The sequence below is a fragment of the Canis lupus genome, chromosome 36 (genome assembly GCF_011100685.1).
Source record: "Canis lupus familiaris isolate Mischka breed German Shepherd chromosome 36, alternate assembly UU_Cfam_GSD_1.0, whole genome shotgun sequence".
NCBI lineage: Eukaryota > Metazoa > Chordata > Mammalia > Carnivora > Canidae > Canis > Canis lupus.
In genome coordinates, this window is record NC_049257.1 from 21,836,313 (window position 1) to 21,860,248 (window position 23,936).

At 40.0% G+C, this 23,936-nt stretch overlaps 1 protein-coding gene across 1 annotated transcript in view; it reads right to left on the reverse strand.

The window, feature by feature from the left end:
- Positions 1-23,936, reverse strand: part of PDE11A (phosphodiesterase 11A) — a 361,415-nt gene that overhangs the window by 164,560 nt on the left and 172,919 nt on the right. The window contains exons 6-9 of the mRNA XM_038585090.1: positions 20,657-20,789; positions 5,363-5,438; positions 2,445-2,512; positions 1,615-1,707 (exon numbers count right to left, since the gene is read on the reverse strand). Of these exons, the coding sequence (XP_038441018.1) occupies positions 1,615-1,707; positions 2,445-2,512; positions 5,363-5,438; positions 20,657-20,789 (370 nt within the window). The remainder of the gene's footprint in view (positions 1-1,614; positions 1,708-2,444; positions 2,513-5,362; positions 5,439-20,656; positions 20,790-23,936) is intronic.

Genomic DNA, 23,936 nt, shown 5'->3' on the forward strand with positions numbered 1-23,936 from the left:
TTCACTCCCTTCTCAATAGGCTGAAGATGCACAAGGAGGCGGGTGAGGAGTGTGAATGTGGGTATATGGGAGATGTTCTGTGCATGTGAAGTATAACATGATAGTATGAACTAGAGTTTGTATTGGACTGTGTCTAGTATGTCCTTTTTACAGTTGCAGAAACTACAGCTGGCTGAGGCAACTCTCTGGAGGTCAAAATTTGAAGATGGTGAAAGAGTCATGACAACATTCCTGTTCCAAATTCCTGTCTTCTGCTCTTTCTCACAATCTACAATGATTTCTGGTAATAAACATATTACTGCAAATAATAATGTAAGATTATTTCTGTAACTTTATTGATGGGGTATTAAAATCTTCCCATGTATCATCTCATTTAATTCTCACAATTGAGGTGAATGACAGAGCAAGGATGTGAAAATTCTGCACACAGATCTTAACACTTCATTAGTGATTCTTAGTGGGTGCATATTTACAGTTCACCTGTTTATTAATTCATCCTGCAGATACTATTTTTATTCCTTATTATAAAGATATTACATATAAAGGAAGCAGGACTCAGAGGAAGAGCCAGAAAAAAAAATCCCTTTCATTAGGCAGGGGAATCCCTTTCTTCCATTCTTTCCTTCCTCCCTCCCTCCATCCATCCAAAGACCACTTAATAAATGCCTTCTCTGTGCTAAGTGCCTTGGTAGGCACCAGGAATAAGATTATAAAAAAGATAAAATCCTTGCGCTTCTGGAGTTCATGGTCCAGTTAAGGGTAGAAGAGTCTGTAGGTAGAGAACTAATTTTATGTCTTTAAACCTTAAATCAGAGTACTGCAGGGATCCCTATGTTGCTGGCTTATCCTATCCCTTGGTTTTGTTTCTACCGATTTCTTGTTTGGTACACAGGATATTTTGTATTATACTACGCAGTTCTAGATGATGTCATATGTTATGTGATATTTTATCTGCCCTACTTAGTATTTCACAGACATGAAAAGAATCTTTGATAATAGCTACAGACCAGAAGTTGAAGAAAACAACAGGTCTCGGGTCAAAACAAGCTAGGGTTCAGGGGAGAACTATTGCTTTAGGGCTTAGTCTGAGGGGAAGTGCAGTTTAGGTCTGGGAAATAGGTTGGAGTTCTCGGTGGGAGGTGTGCATGTTTGTGGCAGGGGAGCTGAATGATGACAGGAGCAGCTTTCCCCACCTGGGTCACATATCTTCGTAGTGAAGTTTTCCTTTATGGTGACAAAAGTTGTGAATTTCCAGACTACCTGTACATATTCAAAATAAGTTCATAATGCATTTAAAATCGTAAAAAATTCTTTTTGCTTCATCGCTTTTAATAAATGTAACACGTAAAATCTATATCTAACTATACAACCTATGGATGGCCTTCAAGGAATCTGTGATCTCCCCAAAATTGTATGCAAAATTATGTGCATCTGCGCATTGTTCTAGAGAGGGTCTGTGGCTTTCATCAAATTCAAACACATGACTCTAAAATAATGAAAGCCCAATGAATAGGTAATTAAAAATTGAGAAATTAAGCCTCATAACAAGGACTTTTTTCCTCTCATATAATTAGGGCTTTTTAGCATATGATTCGGACATAAATACTGACTTACGTCAAGAGCCACGGACTGCTTGGCCCAGGACTTCTTCACTTGATCATACATAATTGTGTTGTTGATGCCCAGGCCACAGAAGATGACAAAAGCCTAGAAAAGAGAAAGCCTGATAATTAAAGATTGCAATAACTCACTGGTATAATCTAATTTGAAAGCAGGCAGTCATCAGAAATGGGTCTGAAAATATAATTTTATTGTACACAAAGGCAGGCCTTAGGGAAATATGCACATTAAGATTCTTAATTACTACTGTCATGTAACAACTTTATAGCTCACATTGCACATGAGAAAAATTAATAATTTAATGTCATTGTGGAGAAACAATTTTATAAATTTAAAAACATATTTACAGTCTTACCAAATATGTTCTTAATTTATTTGGGTTGTGGACTGATTTTAGTATTCCATTCCATTTAACTAAAGCACCCTCTTTTAGTGGCTAGGCTATAAAATATTTTGGTGTGGAAACCAAATGAGCTTACTCATGAGGTAAATGTTAAGAGGAAGGAAGGTAGACTTAGAACCAGTTAGTAAAGAAGCTGTGAGGTATTCTGGGCTAGAGAAAAGTAATTGTGGGGTTTCCATGTTGGCTACCTTTGTGGGTGCAAAGTTTGCAAGGATGCCTGTTCAAGGCCAATCTTTCCAGCTAGAGGGCAGACTAGAATAATGGGAAGCTTGAAAACATGGGAGGCAACGGCTGTACAGGCCGCAGAGTTGCTGGAGGTCTCACAACTATAGATTTTCTTCTGACAGATTTTGGCAAGCTGCGACCAGGAGACCATTGGTGACTCAGCTCTAACCTTTGGTTCACAAATTTATTTTCTTACCTCAAAAAGTCGTTGATCTGCATCATCAAAAGCTTTCCCGTCAAGTTTATTTAACACTTGAGCCACTCCTGTGGGAAGAATTTGGTTTACGTGGTCATTTTTAGCACTGGCCTCTGTATTAGAACATAACAAAGCCCCGCTGCCTCGATACCTCCCCAAGGTGACAACCTCCCTCAGTTCAAGCTCCAGTCCCCAGTGCCTGCTGTCTCTGCGAGGGCAGACCTGAGGTGCACAGCGATGCAGTCTGTCTTCAAGGCTGTGATATCCAAACCACGTCACAGGGAGGATTGGAGTTTTATCAACAATCAGTCTGATTCCTTAAAGCGGTTTTCAAGATGACTGTGCACAGTACCTCTGGTATATCTGACACACGTACACATGCATATGCACATATATGCATTACATAGCTCGCTGGGTATTAATAACTGTGTGAATACACACATATGTGTATAGGTGTATATATATATTATACACACATATATTATATATATATTATATATACTTTTTTATGTTTTTAACATCCTGAACACAGTACTTGAATGAGGCAGGATGGCATCGTGATTAATAACGTGGGCTCTGGTGTCATACTGTCTCAGTTCACATTTCAACTCCACCATCAGCTGTTATCTTGAACAAGTTACCTAACATTTTTAGCACTGAAATAATGGGGATTAAAATATTGGCTAGCGGGCATCTGGGTGGCTTAGTGGTCGAGCATCCACCTTTGGCTCAGGTCGTGATCCTGGGGTCCTGGGATTGAATCCCACATCCGGCTCCACGCAGGGAGCCTGCTTTTCTCTCTGCCTATGTCTCTGCCTTTCTCTCTGTGTCTCTCATGAATTAAAAAAGAATAAAGATGTTGACTAGCTCAGAGGGTTATGAAGATTAAATGAGACCGTGTTTGAATGTTTTAAAGCATATTGTGCCACACAGAGTGAACATTCAAGGAATGCTGGGGATTATGAGGCAGCTAACCTTCAAAGCAAAGTTAGCTCTGCTGCCCGCTACTGATGGGGTACATACAGTTTTAACAAACTTAATTCATACGTACTTCTTTCCAAAGTTCATTTCCAGCATTGTACCAGATGTTTTGGGGCAAGATTCTCAAAACATACAATTCTAACCACAAAAACTGAACAATCTTGAGAAACATTCCCCTGTGGCCCCATTTAGTACAAACAAAAAACGAGCTGTAATTCTAAAGCTTCTAAAGCATGCCTGTATTTTTTAAGACCTCTAACTTCCCTTTAGAGAGGTAAGTCATCATAGGCTAGAAGACATATTTAACGGAACACAAATCTTTTAGCATGTAATAGGCAAACTGCAGCCTTAATTCTGAAAGAATTACAGATGTTTACTGCTGGGAATGAAAGCTAGGACCGTATTTGAGATTGCCATTGGACATCAACAGATAGCACATGGTGTTTCTTATGCACTTTCTCTTCTTTTAAAACTTAAGTATGTTTAAAAATCTATACATGATGTGGGATGCCTGGGTGGCTCAGTGGCTGAGCGTCCACCTTTGGCTTGGGCCTTGATTCTGGGGTCCTGGGTAGGAGTCCTGCATCGGGCTTCTTCCTCTGCCTATGTCTCTGCCTCTCTCTCTGTGTCTCTCATGAATAAATAAACAAAACAAAACAAAACAAAAAACCTGTATACATGATGCAATTCAATGCTTTGTACTAGGGCCTCAAATTCCCAAATCTAAGAACATTCTTGATATTCATTAATGTACCAATATTTGTCTGCAAATTAAGCGAACTGATGAAAAGAATTGTTACAGTTCAAGTCCTGACAATATTTACAGAATACTAAATCCTTTGATAAGTAGCAGTGTCTTACAGTTTAACAGGCAATGTTGGGGGGAAGCAAAGAGAGGCAAATAGATACACTGGTTACCTTATGTCTCATAGAAAATAAAAAGCACCACGTTTTAATTATGTTTCAATAGTCTTCACTAATGCCTCCACTCTTTATGAGCTCTCTACTTTAACCACTGACATCTTTCTTGGGTTTGATACTTTCCTGACTGAGATTTTGAGGGGAGGGAAAGGAGTAAAGGAGGGGGAAAATCTTGAAAGCTGCTTTGGCCCCCAGTTCCATTATTCTGAGTCAAGTGTAACCTATTTCAGAATCATCCAGACAGAAAGATACATGCTCAGTATGTGTCTAATAATGTACATTCTTCTTCCCTTGCATCTTGTACACCACAGATGTAAACATAAGATGTAGTAGGAACATCGGTATAGCAGTGAGGAGGCCTGATTTTTAATCCTGATCCTGCTGCTAACATTCTGTGACTTTACCCTGGTCTTCCTGAGATTCCCCCCACCTCACCTCAATTTCCACAAGGTAAGATAAGAGAGTTCTGTTAGTTGATTTCTGAGATCCCCTCCAAATTCAAAATTACTGGTCCTTGGTTAAAAGGATAAACATTTGTTCATTGTTCTGGTTCATGTTGATTCATCAGGACTCTGAGACTCATCAGGAGTCTGCACTTAGGAGATGATTTAAGAGAATGAGACATAAGTTGAGGAGTCTTGGACATAAAAGAGTGGAGCAGGTAATGCTTCTTGGCTTTTTTTGCTAAGATCAAGTGTAAAAGGGGTAAGCAGGTAAAAAAGATAGGGTGTATTTTAAAGTAATTTGTCTCTTTCTTTTAAAAAAGAAGTTTGCACTGGGGTGCCTGAGTGGCACAGTTGGTAAAGCATCCGACTCTTGGTTTCAGCTCAGGTTGTGATCTCAGGGCCATGACTGAGCCTTGCGTCAGGCTCCACGCTCAGCATGGAGTCTACTTAAATTTCTCTCTCTCTCCTTCCATCCCTCCATTGCCCGCCCCCCGCCCTCTAACCCCACTCTCTCTCAAATAAAAAAAAGAAAAAAGAAAAAAAAATTGAATTATTTACATAATGTCTTACCAATTATTTGGTGGTTGCTATTCCAAATAGGGACACAGAGAACAGATCTTATATGAAATCCCGATATCTGGTCAGCCTAGGGTATAAGAAAATAGTTAATTAAAATTAAACATTATTTACCCATTTCTGACTTACAGCTTGCCACTCTTCATAATAGACATTTAAAAATAACTTTTAAAAAGATACTTTATAATCTATTTTTAAATGCATACAGTCACTTGTCTCTTTTAATTTAAAGCATCACAAGGAGTTCAAGCCCCAACCAAATATGAATTGATCAAACAACCAACACTACCTCCCCCAATCCCTGCAGCTGCAGAAAGCTAGATGTAAAACTCTTAATCATGCTCATACCACCAGACAAAAATCTGGCAACTGTTTTTGCCCTGAGTATTTAAAACATTTTAATTAAACCAGTAGTCAATATTTCTCTTTGGGCACATGTGTTAGTAAAAGTGCTTTGAGCCTATAATGCTGCCATATATATATACATATGTATATGTACTTTTAATTCTCTCTCTCTCTCTATATATATATATATAGCTTTTAGAGTATATGCACACTCAAACGGGTGGGGGAATTGGGGGGAAGAGGGAGAGAGAATCTTTAGCAGGCTCCACACCGCAGGGCTCGATCTCATGATCCTGAGATCATGACCTGAGCCAAAATCAAGAGTTGGACACTTAACTGACTGAGCTATGTAGGTGCTCCAATACTCTATATTTTAAACATCACTAATTTACTATATATATTATAAAATAATATATAAAAATTTGGAGTTGCAAAAATATATGATAAATGTAGGGTTTTTTTTTAAAGATTTTATTTATTTATTCATGAGAGACACGGAGACAGAGAGAGAAGCAGAGACACAGGCAAAGGGAGAAGCAGGCTCCATGCAGGGAGCCCGATGTGGGACTTGATCCCGGGTCTCCAGGATCACACCCCGGGCTGAAGGCGGCGCTAAACCACTAAGCCACAGGGGCTGCCCAAGGTAGGGGTTCTGAGATCTTCTTTCTGTACTCTAGGGGACTGTCAGATGATATATTTAAAATATGAAGGTATAAGTACCAGGATCAAAAACCATCATTCAGTAATAAGCTCTACTGGATATTAAAGCCAGTGGTCCATATCTAACTGTTAGATAAGAACTACTAATGACTGATAGAGTGTTGGTGAGTTCATATGACTTTGATTTCTAGTGAGAAAGGTCAACTTGCCATCCAAATACAATAGGAAAAAAAAGATATCAAAGTTTTAGATCATAGTTATTGGGGGTAAAAAGGTACTTTTAGATTTTTAAATGTTCATTTTAGGACTTAAGAGCTATATATTTTAAACATTTGAAATTGGAAGTTAATTTACACACTTAAATTTTATGTTTGGATTGTTTTGGTTTTCCTCTGAGAAATTAATTTTCCAGATATCTTCTATTCTTGATGCTGGTAAGTAAATCTCTTTTTTAAAAGTCCTTTTTGGAAAAAAAAAAAAAAGCCCTTTTTTAGTTTTGTTCAAGAAATCTCTCCCTACTCCTATTTCACGAAGACATCCTCCCATTCTTTTCCTAGAATCTTTATTGTTTGCGCTTTCACATTTATATTTGCAATCAAACTGAAAATGATTTGTGAGAATTGTGTGAGCTAAAGTCAAGACTCTTCCAACAACTATTTATTTACTACCTCCTATGCACCAGACACACTGTTGGGCTTTGAGGATATAAAAATGAATTTAAACAGCTGCATGAGGAGCTCACAGTGTAGTAAAAATAGAAATAGTCAAGATAAAATGAGTGTCCAAATAAAGCGTGTTCAAAATACTATGGAAAAGCCAGCAACTGACTCTGTTTAGAGAAATCAAGAGCGGATTTAGATCCTTACGAGTGAGTCTTCAAGGACAGGGATGGCCCGATGATGCTGAGCTCACATTCACTGGATATGCACTTCCTGTCAGGCACCTGATTCAGCACCTTCACATGCATCATCTCATATATTTATTAAAACAACCCTGCAGGTAGGTACTGTTAACTTCCTCCCTCTTAGGTAAGACTCAGAGAGATTAACTGCTTTGAACGTGGAGAGACTTCTTTAAAGGAAGTCAGACAATAACAGACAGGTCCATCAGTTATCTTCCAAAAGAAACAAAGTAGTTTTCTTTCTCTCCCTCAGGCTAAGGTCTGATTTACACCAAGCTAGAGTGCGAGAAGAGGAGGAGGTTGATTTTACAGACATCTGGGAGGTATAGGCCACAGATTTGGGCCAGCCAGAGCAGTACTAGAATGTTCGGGCCTGCTTGGTTTTGCTGAGGGTCATACACAGGCGTGCATAGTCCTGGGCCAGCACTGAGGGGAGGCTCGGTTGCCTCTGCCGACTCCGGGACAGCTGTACCTCCGCTCTAACCTCTCCCAGGAGATCTGCAGCAGCTGAGGAAAGAGGTCACAGTGCAAGAAGACAAGGAACGTGCAATGAGTGGGTGAAACAAGGAGAGAGCTTGAGAGGCTGGTGGTGAGAAAAACAAACCTCAGGCTGTTTACCAGTGAAACACGAGAGAATTTGGTTTACCAAAAATTACTGTAGTTCCACCAAAGAATGTTCTATTCTGGGGAGGTAAGGGTATTCTAGGGGAGGTTTTCTCATCCTTGTTGAAGATAACATGGATGTCTGGTTTGAGTAAGAGTGGCTGGAGTTCCCCGATGTGGGGAACACAGGACGTTTGAGGGATATTATTCCGAGTTCAAGTTACAGTGGAGATGGCAGTGGGAGAGAACGAGGAGCTGAGGCACTCATCTTGGAGTCATCAGCCTCTGGTTTGAACTGAGTAAAAGCACCACGGAAGAACTTGTCCAAGGAAAAGACAAAAGAGGATGAAAATTGAACTGAGCTGGGGTGGGGGACACATGGTATTTTGGGTAGAAAGAGGAAGCTGGGGTCAGTGACAGGGATGGAAAAGAACTCCAAAGCTCATACCTCAAAGTTTGTGCATTTCTAATGTGTGGACATGTTGCTACAACCTTTCTGGAAACAGATTTATTGATGTGTATCCAGAGTCCAAAATGTAGAAATACCCTTTGACCCACCAATTCCTGTGCCTAGAAATTTATTTTATGGTAATTATTATAGCTCACACAAAAGTTTACATATAAAGGGGTAAACCATAGATAGCATTGCTAATGATAATGATATATTAGAAATAACCTGAGTACTCAACTGGAAGGAGTTGGTTAAGTAAAGCATAGCACATCTATACAATGCAATATCATCATCCATCTAATTTAAATCATGCTATGGAGGAATATTTGTTAATGTGGAAGATTTTCTTTTTTTTTTAAAGATTTAATTTATTTATTAATGAGAGACATAGAGAGAGGCAGAGACACAGGCAGAGGTATAAGCAGGCTCCATGCAGGGAGCCCGAGGGGGAACTTGATCCCAGGACTTCGGGATCACACCCTGGGCTGAAGGCAGGTGCTCAACCAGAGTCATCCAGACGTCCCAATGTGGAAGATTTTAATGTACTAAGTGATAATAGTGTGGGGACACTCCATGGGTTTTGACAACTGCATAATGGCATGCATCTACCATTATGGTATCCAGAGCAGCTTCACTGCCCCTCACATCCTCCCTGTTCCTCCATCCCTGCTCAGCTCTGGTACACTTCTCCCCCCGTCCCCCAGCTTTATGGAGATAGGATTGACAAAATTATAACACTTTCAATGTGTATAACATGATGGTTTGATATGTGTATACACTGTGAAAGAATTCTGCCCCTGGGAGTTTTTAAATGACTGTTTCTGCTTTCCACATTTTAGATAATAAATTCCTTGTATGCAAGGGAAAAGTTATTTTCTAAATAGGACTAAAGTGGAACAACAGTGTCAAATTTTGCAGAAGAGTTGAGTGGGATAAGCACCAAAAAGTGGTTATTGGATTTAGCAACACAGGAGGATAACTGAAGGCAAAGACAGTCAAGGCAGGAAGGGATGGGATGAAGAACAGAAGTCAAGTGGTTAGTTCTGGAGGAGAGGAGGGCTACTCCGAGAGAGCGGAGCTACACTGGTCCAAAGCTGGGGGCTTGTGTGGGCTGCGTGCGAGAGGACAGGAGGGGCAACAGAGAATGTGGAGAATGTCTTTAAATCATCGCCACTGTGCAGAGGGAAGAAGTGAAGCTGGCACTAACTGGCTATGAAAACAGGGAAGAGAGAGCTGGTAATGGTCAGCATGCGTGATGAGCCCAGCCCGACGGGAGAGAGGGAGGAGGAAGGATAGCAGAGTATTATAGGAGTGAATTTTTTTTTTTTAATTTTAGCATCATTAAGGCAATCCCCCCACTTGTCTATCTGTGGCAATGCTGTTGTTTCTGGAAAAGTGAAACTAATCCGAGTTAGTTAATATGACCATATGAAATGGCAAAGACTGGAAGCATATCTCATTCTCTGCAGGGGCCGAAGGAAAAGAGATGAGGCCCATCAGGGGAGAATCCCAAAGAGGGGTGAAGAGGAATAACAAAGTATGAAGGAAAGAATCATCTTCGTTAGTTGGATAACCCCAGGTCTTCAGATCATATGTCAATGGAGATCAAAAATGTCTATTGGCCCCAACCAAGACACCGAAACTCTCTTTGTCTCAATTTTTGCCATCGATATTTATCTGGGGCACACCAGGACGTTAACACCCGCTGTCTCTAGATTTTGGCATTATAGCAGATTCTCATCTTTTGTCCTTTGTGCTTTTTCTTATTTTCCAAATTGGAAAATAAGATATGTTGAAAGAAAATAAGAAAGAATATTGTTTTGAAAGAATATGTGTGTGAAAGGGTTTCAAAATTTGTAAGGTGTTTTGCAAATGTAAATATTACTAATATTGAGAGGAAGAGCTGCCCCCAAATATCTGCCCCACTGTTCCACAAGGTTCCTGCTTGATCATTCTTAGTTTAAAACCCACATTTTAGAGTCTCAAATGTTAGACCATGTGAGACTAAGCAGCCTTTCTAGGAGGCTAACAGTTAAAATAAACATATTATCGAGGAGTGCCTACTTCTTTCCAATTGAAGATGCATATAGCTAAAAATTCTGTCTCGCCTTTGTCTTCATTGGATCTTTTCAGTTAATGGACCTACTTGGAGCCACCCAAACACGCTTGTCACATTTTCTAGCCTCTCAAAGGTGGTCAATGAAAATGTGGTTAAATGAATCAGTGGTACTCTAACACTATTCTTTAATATCCAATGTGTTTCCTTTCCCTACAAAGATATGTACAATTTTAGCAAAAATATATATATTTTAAAGATTTTATTTATTTATTTGAGAGAGAGTGAATGAGAGAGAGAGCATGAGTGAGGGGAGGGGCAGAGGGAGAAGCAGACCCCCTGCTGAATAGGGAAGGGAGCCCGATGACTCGGGGCTCCATCCAAGGACCCCAGGATCATGACTCGAGCCAAGGGAAGATGCTTAACCAACTGAGCTACCCAGGCACCCTAGCAATAATTTAAAGCCATACTTCATCTCCCAAATATCAATATACTAGAGAGAAATTCTGGTACTAGGACAAGCGGAAGGAGATGTTCTAGTCAGTGGCTTGATTTTTCTGAAATAGTAGAGAGGCAGTTTCTTTTTCCTTAACTTACCTACACAGAGAATCAATCCTGATGGCTTCTAGAACATATCTACAATGAATCTTTAAATTTCTGACAAAAGAAATTTATTTTTTCTCCTAAGAAAAAATAACTGACCTTTGGGCTTAGAACTGAGGCATTGTCTTCACCACCTATGCAGCAGAGTCTGTTCCACGGGACCCCAACTTGTCTTCACTCCCACAGCTACCCCATTCTGTATCTTATTCCTCCTAACCTTCCTCGCTTTCCTGGTCATCTGTAATTGTTGTTTTCCACTGTCCAGTCCTCTCTACCCAACCCTACCTCCTGGAAGGGATCTCAAACTGGTTTACACTAAGTATCAGCGACTGAGAGATTAGTGGTAGCAAATGCTTTTCAGCAGATCCATGGAGCTCTATCTCTTAAAGGTTTCAATTTTGCACATTTCCCTTTGTAACTCTAGCATAGCTGATAGACCAGAAGGCACTATAGGAAAGAGACAATGAATTGTCCTGCTGGGCTAGCACTCAGCATCCCAGATTGCGGGAGTGCTTTGCTATGAAGCACTGACAGGCGAAATGGGCTTTAATGCTATAAGTCAAAGGATCTTAGAGCCTGGAGCCCCATTATCTTTAAGTGCTACATGACAAGGGCAAGAACTATTGAGTTGTCTTCAATGGACTTTAATAACAAAAAAAAAATCAGAGAAAGAATTTTATATGGAAAAACTGCATAGGATTGAATTGTGATGGACTTAGGGTCATGACACCTTAGATTTAACTGTGTAACTCTGAGCTTCAGCCACCCATGGCCAAAGGGATCTGGGTCCTGATGGGTTTCCCATTGCTCCTAAATTTGTAACAAATCATCCGTGCATAAGGCCTGCCCTACTTTTTAGTTATTTTCTGCCATTCCCCCCTTTCTGAACCTTTCTTATTTATATATCGTGTCCAATTGTTCATCCCTGCTGCAGGCAGAGTAGAAACCCTGCACATAATGACTCTGAAAATTCTCTTCCATAACTATACAAATGGGAGGAAATACTAAATTAAGCAGTAGAACATTATACCTTATAATGACTAAATAATGCGTTGTTGTGCATTAGTATATTTGTTTTAAGGTATTCTTTAGAATCTGGTATGAAAAGAAGAGCAGAAAGCTCCACCGATAATGCATTTGAGTGCAACTAATTATCGGGAGTTGAATTCATAAGCACAATGCCAGCTAAAAGCAAGACCAGAATAACTGTTTCTGGTGACCATATTTATAAATAGAGTATGCACTCTAAGAAGCCACCTGATACAGCAGCAGGTCATCTGCAAATGCACGTGCTGTACATGCTGTTGGGATGTCTCAGGCAAAGAAGGATCTTAGTATAAAATCCAAGCAGCACTGTATGCTGGCTAGGGCAATAGAAAATAATCATCTAAATTCCCCAAAGATAAGGCAAGGCAAATTAATTTACTTAGAATTTGCATTATTTCAATTCTCGTTCTAAGCAGTAATTTACAGTTTCTAGAGAGTTTGTAATAGCCTAGCAAAATGTAATTTCACATAAGATATAAAAGGTCTAAAATTTAAAAAATATCTTTAAATTTTGCCTGATGATGAAAATAATACAAATACTTCTGAAATTTTTAAGTAAATATAAAATCAAAATCTCTAATCTTGCCATCGCTAAACATGGCAACTATTAACAGTTTAGTATAAGCCCTTCCTGATCTTTTCCTATAGATATATAATATGCTCATGCATCAATTTATGATTTTTCAAAAACAGAGATATGTTCATAAACAACATAGATAAAATATTCAACAATGTTGAATAGTAATGACTATTAATTTCTAACCATTGTTCTAGTTGTTGGGGAGACATCAGTGAGCAAAACCGACAAAATCCTCACCTTTGTTGAGCTTACATTCTAGTGAGAGAAGACAGCTGGCAAAAAATACAACAAAAATACAGAAACAGATTACATGTTAGAAGGTATTAGGAATTACAGAGAAAAAATAGAGCAGGATAAAGGGAATTAATATCAAGGTTGTCAGGCCATACTAACAGCTAATATTTGAAAGATGACTTTAAAGAAGTGAGGATTTAAGCCACACAGATATTGGGGGAAGAGTATTTCAGCTGAGAGAACGGCCAGCGCAAAGGCCCTGCAGTAGAAATGTGAGCAGCATAGTCTAGGAATAAACGGACCAGTGTGGCTGGAGAAGTAGAAGTCAGCGCTGGGGCCAGATAAGGAGATGCCAGATGTGTAGGGCATTGTAAAGCTCTAAGAGAATTGTGAGTTTGATTTTTACTCTAGTGACATAAGGAGGCTTTGAAGAGTTTGTGCGCAGAGTTGTGACATGATATGACTTAAAAATTAAGAGTATCTGGCTATTCTATAGGGAATAGCATATAGAGGGGCAGAGATTAAGAGGCTCTGGCCATGGAAAATAGTCCAGAGATGAGGGTGGCTGGACCTGGTTGGTAGCAGTTGAGCGGTGAGAAGTGGTCAGATTCTGGATAAATTTTGCAAGTAGAGCCAATTGGACTTCCTGATGAGTTAGATGTGTAAATGAGAGGATGATGCCTATAAAATTTTTGTCATAAGCATCAAGAAGGATTGTGTTGCCTTAATAGAGACAGGGAAACAGAAAGAGGAGCAGGCTTGGGAGAAAAAAAGATTGTGAGCTCTGTTTTGGACATGTTAGATTTAGGAGCTCTATTAGAAAAATATATGTACATAGGTGTATATATATGCACATATATTATTCTATACATTATTCTATACATACTTCTTTGTGGTTTTTCTCCTCGTGGATATTTTTCCATAGCAGGACATACGGAAGGTCCTATGGGATAGAGACATTTTGTGTGGATGCAATTGTAGTCATTATCATAGAGTGGTAGGTCGAATTCTAAAGATGGCCTCTAAGATTCCGACCTGCCACCCTCCACTTTGTACAAGTCTGGTACCATCCTCCCCCTTGAGTGTGGGCAGGACTTGTAACTATGACAGGATCATCACTTCCTTGATTAGGCTACATTATGTGGCAGAGGTGATGGGAGAGCCACTCTTGTGATTACGTGAGTCACTCCTGACATCACGGAAGCCTCAGTCATGGCCAACGTCCTGTTGGCATTGAGCAAGTGAGGTACTGTGTTGTGAGAGGGCCATATGACTAGCACCTAAGGGCAGTGTGTAAGAGCTGAGAGAGACCTTTTAATAGCAGTCAGTAAGAAAATGGAAACTTTAGTCTACAACTTCAAGGAACTCAATTCTATCATCACCTGAATAAGCTCTGAAAAGTGCCAAAATCCACATGAGAATGCCACCTGGCCAACATCTTGGTTTTAGCCATCTGAGACCCCAGAGTGGAGAATGCAGCTCTGCCGTGCCCAGATTTCCAACCTATGGGAATTGTGAGATAAGAAGCGGATGTTTGTTTTAAGCTGCTGAATTTGCGGTGTCTTGTTATGGAGTGATAGAAAATTAATACACATGGTGTTCTGTCCGTGTCTTCAGGAGCCGAGTGTGGGCCTCCTCTTTCCAAGGAGCAAATGATGAGCAAAACTACAAAACCCATCTACACAATAACCTGTGAACATGAGGGTTTTTTGAGCTGCTATAAATAAAATAATCAGGTATATCTTTTCTGTCTTCTGTCTTCCATTCTTTCCATGGAGGATGTAACAGAATAAATATATAGCGATCTTCATAAGGTTGTAGAATTTAAAGCTCAGAAATTTAGTTCTGGCTCTATGGGTATCTTACATAACTATTCCATCATCATTTTCCACCCATAAACCAAGCAGTTTGGCCTTAAAACCATGCAGACTATCAAGCTCAGCAGGTGCCGCTCCTAGGAGTCAACTCAAACAGGCAGACAGAAGGCAAGTAATCACTGTGCCTTGCCCTCTAAGTTGCTCTGTTCCCACAGGGAGGGAACTCCATTAAATATTTAATACAATCACAAAGAGAATACTCAGCAGGTAGACAACTATGATTACTTGCCCCATAGCCTTCACAGCAGGCTCCTGGCAGCACCTGGGATGGGCTTTCTATCACATGAAACACATCCTTTTGTAGTTTTTATTAAAAGGAAGACCAACAGTTTCAAAACTGAGATTTCAAAGTAAGGGTCATTCTCTTGCTGCATATCTTTGGGCAGAATTTTTAAGGACTTCCCTGGAGTTATTATAAGGTAGGAAAGACACTGAAATTGGAAATCTAGTTTCCACTTTAATTGAACAGCTAAGGCAAAGCTTGGTAGAGTAAATTCTCTCTTATTAACAGAATGCCACTGGCATCATGAATCCCCAAACTGACAAGCTTCTCATGTTGGTCTAAATTGGAGAAGAAACCACCAAATACACATGAGAAGACGTATTGGGGTTGGCACTCAGTTAGTGATCTGAAGACTCTACAAGATGGTTTACTAGATGAGTCATTCATCACAGGTTGCTAAACAATTTTATTGATGGGGAAAGGAACACCTCCCTATGCAGTGCCAATGATCAGGAGTGTCCATCTGGGCTTAGCATAAGCAAAAAACTAAATTCCTTTTATGTCAAGCCATGGAGATTTTGGAGTTTACCTATTGCCTTAACTGATACTGTGGTTTGAATGCAGGCAACAGGGCTGTGTTTGAGATATACCAGTGTCACTGGCTTTTCAGCTATGTTTTAAAGATTGGTGGATTGTTTGGACCTGGACAGTGTGGCTGGCTCCTGAAATCTGATCATCCTTAATGTGCCTTAGTAATCTGGCCCCTGGATGTCTGGCCATTCTTGTGAAGAGCCAAGTCTGCATATTGCTGGCTCCTTTAGGAAAGGATATGGTGATCATCTCTCCATGGCAGCCCAAGGCCATGGGACATGCATCCAGCTTTCACCACCTTTGTAACTAACATCTGTTACTGAGAAGACAAGCAGAGACCTGGCTGACTTGAAGAGCTACAGGTTATCAGATTAGTGCCACCATCTCTTCTTTACTGTCAACACTCACTTTTAACTCCCCTCTTTGGCTAGAGACTTTCCTCTTCCTTCCCCATTGTGTCTGTGGATGAAGAGAACTGAAGTTGGCTTATCTATAATCAAGGTCTGCTGGTCTGCAGCTCTGTAAAAAGGCCCTGCATTTAGAGATAAGGACCTGCTTCTGCCAACCTGTCCCCACCCCAAAAGAAGAAACTAGTTCTTAATCAGATGAATATCTTCACCGACATTTATATAAGATTGCATCATTTACAAAATATTTATATAGAATTCTACATGTTACAATACATATGCAAGTAGTATGCCCAAGATGACATAACAGGTGAGTGGAGCAGACAGGACAAAAAGGTAGGTCTGTTGGCCAACGTTCATGTGCCTTTGTGGACAGAGGAAAGATGGAGTGGGCTCCATTGCCCAGAGAGCCCCTCTGCAGCTGGTCCACATAGGAAGCCAGTTAGGGAATTGAATTAGGAATCAGAAAGTCCAGTTAGTTCTGTGCCCTATCTTGAGGAAGCTGTGTCGCCTTAGACAAGACACTCCAGCTCTCTGTTTCCTTATCTGTAAATTAAGGAAATCACTAATATTCCTATTAACTGAAAGTTGACACACCTATAGTATGAAACCCCAGAATAAAGCCAATTCATTTTTGGGTGTTCTATCCCAGACACTACACTGTCTGATGAATTTGGGTCCTTCTTCATGTTCAGTAAAGAGAATTCAGGTTGCCAGAATTAGCCACTGAACCATTGAGAAACTGAGGGTAGATACCATTATTCAGGAAAATGTATTTCTGGCAGATTTAAGTTTATTGTATAGACATATGTTGAGAAAATCTGTAAGAAAAGTAGGAAATGCTTTGAAAGGGATTACCTGTGCTACCACTCTGCAAATTCATTCTTGTTAACCAGCTTCAAACTATTCAAGGAAGTTAGTGAGTGTAGAGAACCAAAAAGCAAGCACTTTTTCCAGTGGAGAAAACTCTGGGAGATACTCAATTAATCCTGGACTGAAAAAATTTCTTTATATTCTATCAGTAATAAATAAATACTCAGCTATGACCACCGATAAAAATTACAGATCCATAGCAGACCAAGAAGAGAGGACTCAAACCTTTGCAGGAAGACAACACAGTTCTAAAAGTTACCCTCTATTTCTAGGATGATTCCAGAATTACTTTTAGTGCAAGAATGATGCAATTTCATTTTCTTTTTTTCTTTTTTAAAGATTTTATTTATTTATTCATGAGACACACACACACACACACACACACACAGAGAGAGGCAGAGACACAGGCAGAGGGAGAAGCAGGCTCCATGCAGGGAGCCTGACGTGGGACTCTATCCTGGAGATTTTGGAGTTTACCAAAATCCTGGAGTTTACCAGGATCACGCCCTGAGCTGAAGGCGGCGCTAAACTGCTGAGCCACCCGGGCTGCCCACAATTTCATTTTCTCATATTTTTTTATCTTGAGGAAAATACTTAAAACATTAATAAAAAATATTATCTTAAATGGTTGTCTTTATCTTATGATCTACACCATCTTACATCAGGCTTCATGGGGAGAAGGTTGGAGCCTCTTAGTCTCTTAGCATGGCGGCTTAGTCTGGAGTCTCATTCATTATTAACAAACAGTTGACTCCTGTCACTGAGGCAAAATATACTTGAGAAGGGAGAAGACCTAAGCAGATAAATAATTTTGCTTTCCCCGGAGTAATACATAATGTGTGTACACATACACACACACACATACTACAACATACACACACATTCGCAGGAAATATCTACTTAAGTGCCTGCATTTAGGCAGAATTCTCTCTCTCACCTCCATCTGCATTGATTAATTCCTTTCTAATTTTTCCCCTTAGCATGAGAAGGGAAACATAAAGTAACTTTGAATTCCAGTATCAGGGCACCCGGGTGGCTCAGTAGTTGCACATCTGGCTTTGGCTCAGGTCATGACCCTGGGGTCCTGGGATTGAGTCCCACATCGGGCTCCCTGCAGGGAACCTGCTTCTCCCTCTGCCTGTGTCTCTGCCTTTCTCTGTGTCTCTCATGAATAAATATATAAAAATCTTAAAAATAAATAAATAAATAAATAAATAAATAAATAAATAAATTCCAATACCATGCAAAGTGACCATGTAAAAATCATATATAATGCATCTTCAGATTTGCACTTGAAATCTAGTACTCGGTATATAGCAGATTGAAAGCATTTTAGGTGGAAAACCAAGAAATAACGTTGCTCTAAGTACATGCTTTATTTTATCAGAGGGTAGAAAGTGATTTCACAAAATAGTCACTGCTTAACCTACCATAGTTTACTGTCTTCAGACATCATTGCTTCTAACTACTGGCTAAAAGCATGAAATTTTTATGCCCGAGCCCATAGAAATAACTGCTGGATTTTTGCTCACGAGTCCACATTGTTCTTTTTATAGATCAGTGGAGCACTCTGCTTTATTGGAATGGGCTGTGAGCGCAGGGAAAATGTGGAATGGCTGTCTCACTAATCAGGAAGAGATGTGGTAAGAGTCTGTAGACATAAGTATATGGTTTATTCAAGATCACTAAATTGTACGAGTAAGAAGTATTCTTGAGATATTGTGTTGTTTTTCATAAGAAAAAAAAGAGCAATGATTGGACGAGAATTTTTCCTTCCCTGATAAAGGCAAAGATGTTGAAACCTATGACCCAGCATGTCATTCTCCAAGGTACAGATGCTTAAACTGGGTGGCAGGTGTTCACTGCCTCATGTTTTGTTATATTTTTACATATGGCTTAGTAACCAACATTTTTAAGTGGTGTAATTTGTTGATTCTTTCTTTTCCCCAAAATTGGACTTCATGGTCCAAAGCTAAGAGCAGAATAACAGTAATCCATACCAAATTTAGCGCTGAAATTTGAGATAAGAATCAACCATGATCCCTTGACATCTAATCTAATATGATGACTTGGCAACAAGGAATTGGCAATGAATGATTTTTCTGCATAGCAAGCCTTTCAGCTTGTTCAGCTCTTACTGATGTTAATAATAGGATACTGAGAGCATTCCTTCATAAAACCGTCTAGATATTTGTTCTTCAGTATTCTTTCTCTAAAAGCAAGGAAGAAAGAAACATGGCAAACACAAGTTTGCCAAATCAGTCCTAACTCAATCGTAATGCTAAAGTATACAAATATTGACCTCTAGAAATAATTTTTGCTCTGCCAACCACAGAACCAAGTTGGTGATATTTTCCCACAAAGGAGGACAGTTAAAGAAGCTCCAGACTGTGTACTTTCCAAGGAAGATAAGTCAAAGCTCAGAAATAATGCATCAGAACTGAAGAGAGCTACAAGGGGCTCAGGGTTGGGACAGCCGAGGGAGATGCTGCAGAGATACCCAACCCAGACTGGGAGTGTGTGAAAGGATTTGCAAGGTAGGAGCAGCTGAGCTCCATGCTCAAGAATTAATAGAAACTATTAGAGGACATGGCCTGGGGGGAATAAAGCTCCAGGCAGCTACAGAGAGATGGTGAGTTTTGGAGAATAAAAATTTTCCTGCAGAGATCCGCAAAGATGACATGACTGAAGTTCGAAGTTAAGTTTAGATTGCAGCCTCCTGTCACATCATGTCCTACCCCAGACATGGGACAGCAGAGAGCAGGCCTGAGGAAGAGAACTGTGGAGTCCGGAGACTGGGGCTGAAGGGATCCCTGTCCATCTCCAGAGATGTCATTTCCACTTAAATGTTCAGCTATTATTGCTAATCTGTCCTCTGTGCTATAGTCACAGAGGTGGTGTGATCTTTCTAAAATACAACTTCTGCATTTCCCTGATTTAAAACCCAACTACTGGCTCCCCATTGCCTAGGACAAATACTCAAACTTCTTATCATGGTGTTCAAAGTCTTGGAGCAATCTGGCCTCTGCTTCCCTTTCCAGCCTCATCTCCCTGGAGCTTTCAGCAGCATTAACCCTTCTCAGCTCCCCACTTCTCCACCCCAGCCCCTGTGCTCTCTCAGCTTTGCCTGGAACACATCTCCTCACCTTCCTTGCCAAAAAACTCCTGCTACTCTTTAGATCTTAGCTTGGCAGTCTAGAATAGGAAACATGTAAATTATTGAATACACACACACACACAGATTTTATAAATTCATGTAAATTTATCTGTGTGATATTGTAGCTACTTAGAATTTAAACATCTGCAAGTCAGAACCTATACCACTTTACTATATTCTGTGTATATATATAGCACAATGTGCCTGCAAAATTAACATTAAACAATAACACAAACCAATTTACCATTTCTTGGGAACAATTTTAAAAGACACAGTAGTTGTTTTAGCATCTATTGGGAAATAATGATGTTATATACACATTTTTATTAATAACTACTTCATAGTTTAATACAAACTATGTTTAATAGAAAGTGTTCGTGATTTAATGCATGGGTACTTGTATATGGGTACATTTAATATAAAATGTATCCAATTGTAAAAGAGCATCAAACAAATACATAACAGATACCCATTTTGCCACAAATGAGAGTAGAGAGGAGGTTTTCCTGTTATTCAACAGCAGGCAATGCTAAGTCTGATCACAGGGGAAAGATGCAAAAAAAAAAAAACAAAAAAAAAAACCTGTCGATATATATGATGTCCTTCTTATGCTTCAATGAGCAAACCATCACCAGTGTGACAAGTGAACCTTAAGACTGCAACCAGAGAATTCCTCTTACCTCGGCATCAAAGCGAGGATCCTGGTAGGCATCGCTGATGTTCACTGGAAGGCCTGTGGAAGCCACTAGCTCGGCAACACTGTTATTAATGAGCCAGTCGGAATATGATGATTTCTCCATGCTTTCTTTGAAACTATCAAAACCAAAGCAGGCAGTGAGAAAATAGAGAAATGTAAGTTTGCTTGAAAGTAAATCTCATAAAACTATAATCATAATAGGATTATCTATCCCCCTAAAGAAGGGATAAGTGACTTGAGTCACAGAAAAGCGAGGTAATTATCAGTAGCTACTTAAAAAAAACTTGTCTGCTGTAATGTAAAATAATCAAATCTATTGGAAGAAATATTAGATTTTCCATGATCCAGAGAACAGCTCTAGGTTGTATTTAGGCCAAAGCAGACAGACATAAAGTCAGTAGTCAAGTGATGACCGGAATTGACAATAGGAGGTTAATAAATAATAAGTTCCACTGACTTACTCAGCCCACATCCCTTAACTGAGCGGACTGGTGTTTGACATAGGGAAAAATTAAACCTCAGAGTGGGGAAAAATCAGCAAATATATTAGTTTATAAAATTTTAAATGCAGCAAAACAGCAGACCTAGCCCATGTGTAATCTCAATAATCACTAACTACTTTTGTGGTATGTCTCAGACTTTAACAAAAATACATTTCCTACTTACAAAATCTTACTGGAAAACCTGTTTTCATTCTACTGACCCCTTGCACTAATAATTTAAATTATATCCATATTTGATTTGGACAGGAATTTTATGCAAAATGGTTTTGTGAACTTCCCCTTGTATAGCTTTCACTACAATCATCACCTTTACAGAAATGGCATAAGAATTAGTCAGATTCCATACTCTCTCCCTCCTTCCCTTCTATCATTTCTCCCCCAACTACATATGGAGCACTGCCAGGAGCTATGGAAATGCAAAACCGAATACTGTTCAAATTAGTGATGTCAAGGAAAATTTTGGTAGAAGATGTGAGATTCGTGGCTTGGCAGATGATAACTGGAATTACATAAGTAATGCAAGTATAACTAGGGCAATGTTTTCCAAACTACATTCTGTGGAACCCTAGATTCCAGCACACATAAGTGAGTGTACCACAGCAAGAATAGTTAAGAAGGAGTCTATTGACTTTTTAATCTGAACTGCCTTATATGCAAGAATAACACTAAACACAGTTAATGGTCATTGTTACTATGCAGCACTGTGCTGCAGTGTGGAATTTGCGCCATCCCGAGAATTCGTGGCACGGAGAGGCCACCAGATGCATGAAGAAGTGGGAGGTGCAGGCATTCTCTAGCACTGTCAGTGGATGTCATCTGTAACGATGGCTGCTCTGGGTCTGGTGAATGTAACATTTATTTGGGATGTTATTCATCCCTTCCTGCATATATTAAACACTGCTAACACATCCATTTATTCTCTCTCAATCTCTGGCTGAGAAGTGGAAGTTGCACTAAAAATCAGAGTCATGTATTTCTCAGACGGTGCCTTAAGCAAAGTAATAAGGAGACTGAGGACTTCAAAGATAAGAGGAGGCCTTTATTTTCTACAACAAACAAAGAGGCAACACAAATTGCATGTTTTGTCTTCTTTGTGACATTAGACCGAAAGAAGGGACATTTTATGTTGTGCTGCAATGAAAGCAAAATATAGGAGGAAACATGATAACGTAACTGATAGGAGGAGCCAACTTGATGAAGCCATTTCTAAGTTTATAAAAGAGTGTGACTGGATGCTGCTCATTTCATACAGTGATTAATTGGTCTGTCAACTTGCTCTGCGCCGTCTTGTGTACTTTATTCCATTCTACAATTTTTAAAAAGTGATCTGGGATAGAAGAGTGTGGAAAATGCTGAGCTAGAGTGCACTGGGCAGAAGAGCTGCCGCCAGCCAGACCGTGGGGGACCAGGGAAGAAATGGTTGGGGCAGAAGAGAGGCAGAGGGCCACTGGTGAACACCTGAAGGAAGGGACTACATCAACAAGTGTGAAAACCTTTAAGCTGAGTCTTTCAGGATGGGCAAGAGTTTGGCAAAGAGAGACCGGGGGTGGTGAGGAGGAGAACACCAGAGGAGGAGGAAACAGTAGGAACAGAGACATAGACAGAGTACAGGCTGTGTTCTTGGAACACTGAGTAATCCTCTTTGGTGGAAGCACAGTATTCATGTTGTGGGGAATTAAAAAGAAAAGGTCAAGGCTTAAAGGTGGAGGCTTTGATCAAAGCTTTGACCAAAACTTAGTCACAGGCAACGGGGAGCTGTTGGAGAGTACTGGGCAGGGAGGTGACATGATTGGAGCTATGACTTGGAGACGCTCAATCCAGGGACAAGGAGCAAGACTGGCTAAGAGAGATGAAATGCAGACCAGCAAGGTGGGAGGTGACGATGCTGGTCTCTTAAGAGGTCCTGCAGAGTACTCTGCAGAGCTGGGTGGTGGGCAGACAGTGTGGCTTACGTTTTGCTCCTGTATGCCTGTGGCACTATTAGAAGCAAGTTTCTTTGAAAAGAGGGAGATGAGGAGAGATAACAGACATTTGTGAACCTGGAACACGTTATTTATTGTTGAAAATCCAGGAACAAAACCCAATTGAGTCTTTAGCACTGAAAAATCTGTGGAGTTGGGATTGTCTTCAGGGAGAATACAATGGGTGAGATCACCCAGGGAGCGAATACAGAGGGAAATCTGTATCTAGGGGAAGGAAGAAGAAGAAAGGCTAAATAAAGGGGCAGGGGATAGGGAAGAAAGAAAAAAAAGGGAAAGCAAATTTATCAGCACCCAAGGTAGGCCAAGGGCCTGGCTGGGTGCTTTATCTAATTAATTTGTTTTATCCTCACATTAATCCTACAAAATGAGTACAATTCTCTACATTTTACAGATCAGAAAACTGAGGCTCAGAGATGCTAAATAATTTTCCTAAGTGGAGATAGAACTTTTAGCTAAGTGTGACTGCAGAGCCCTAGATTATTCTGTTTGTCTTCTTGCCTCTCAGAGAAGGAGTCAATGGGTAGGAGTTGAGCAAGAACAACAGGTTTTCACCTAAAGAAGGGAGTGGCAGTCCGCATCACAGAGAGTTTCAGGGAGATATTGCAGATCATAAACACTTCAGTCTGAGACTGCATGCAGTCAAAGGAAGAGGAAGGAAAAGACATTGGATTTGATCATCTAGAGCCGTAGGTCCAATTTGCAAGGAAGATGATGAAAACACTTACAGAGCAGGGGCTCCTGGATGATTCATTCTAAATCTAAACACGCTTAGAATGGG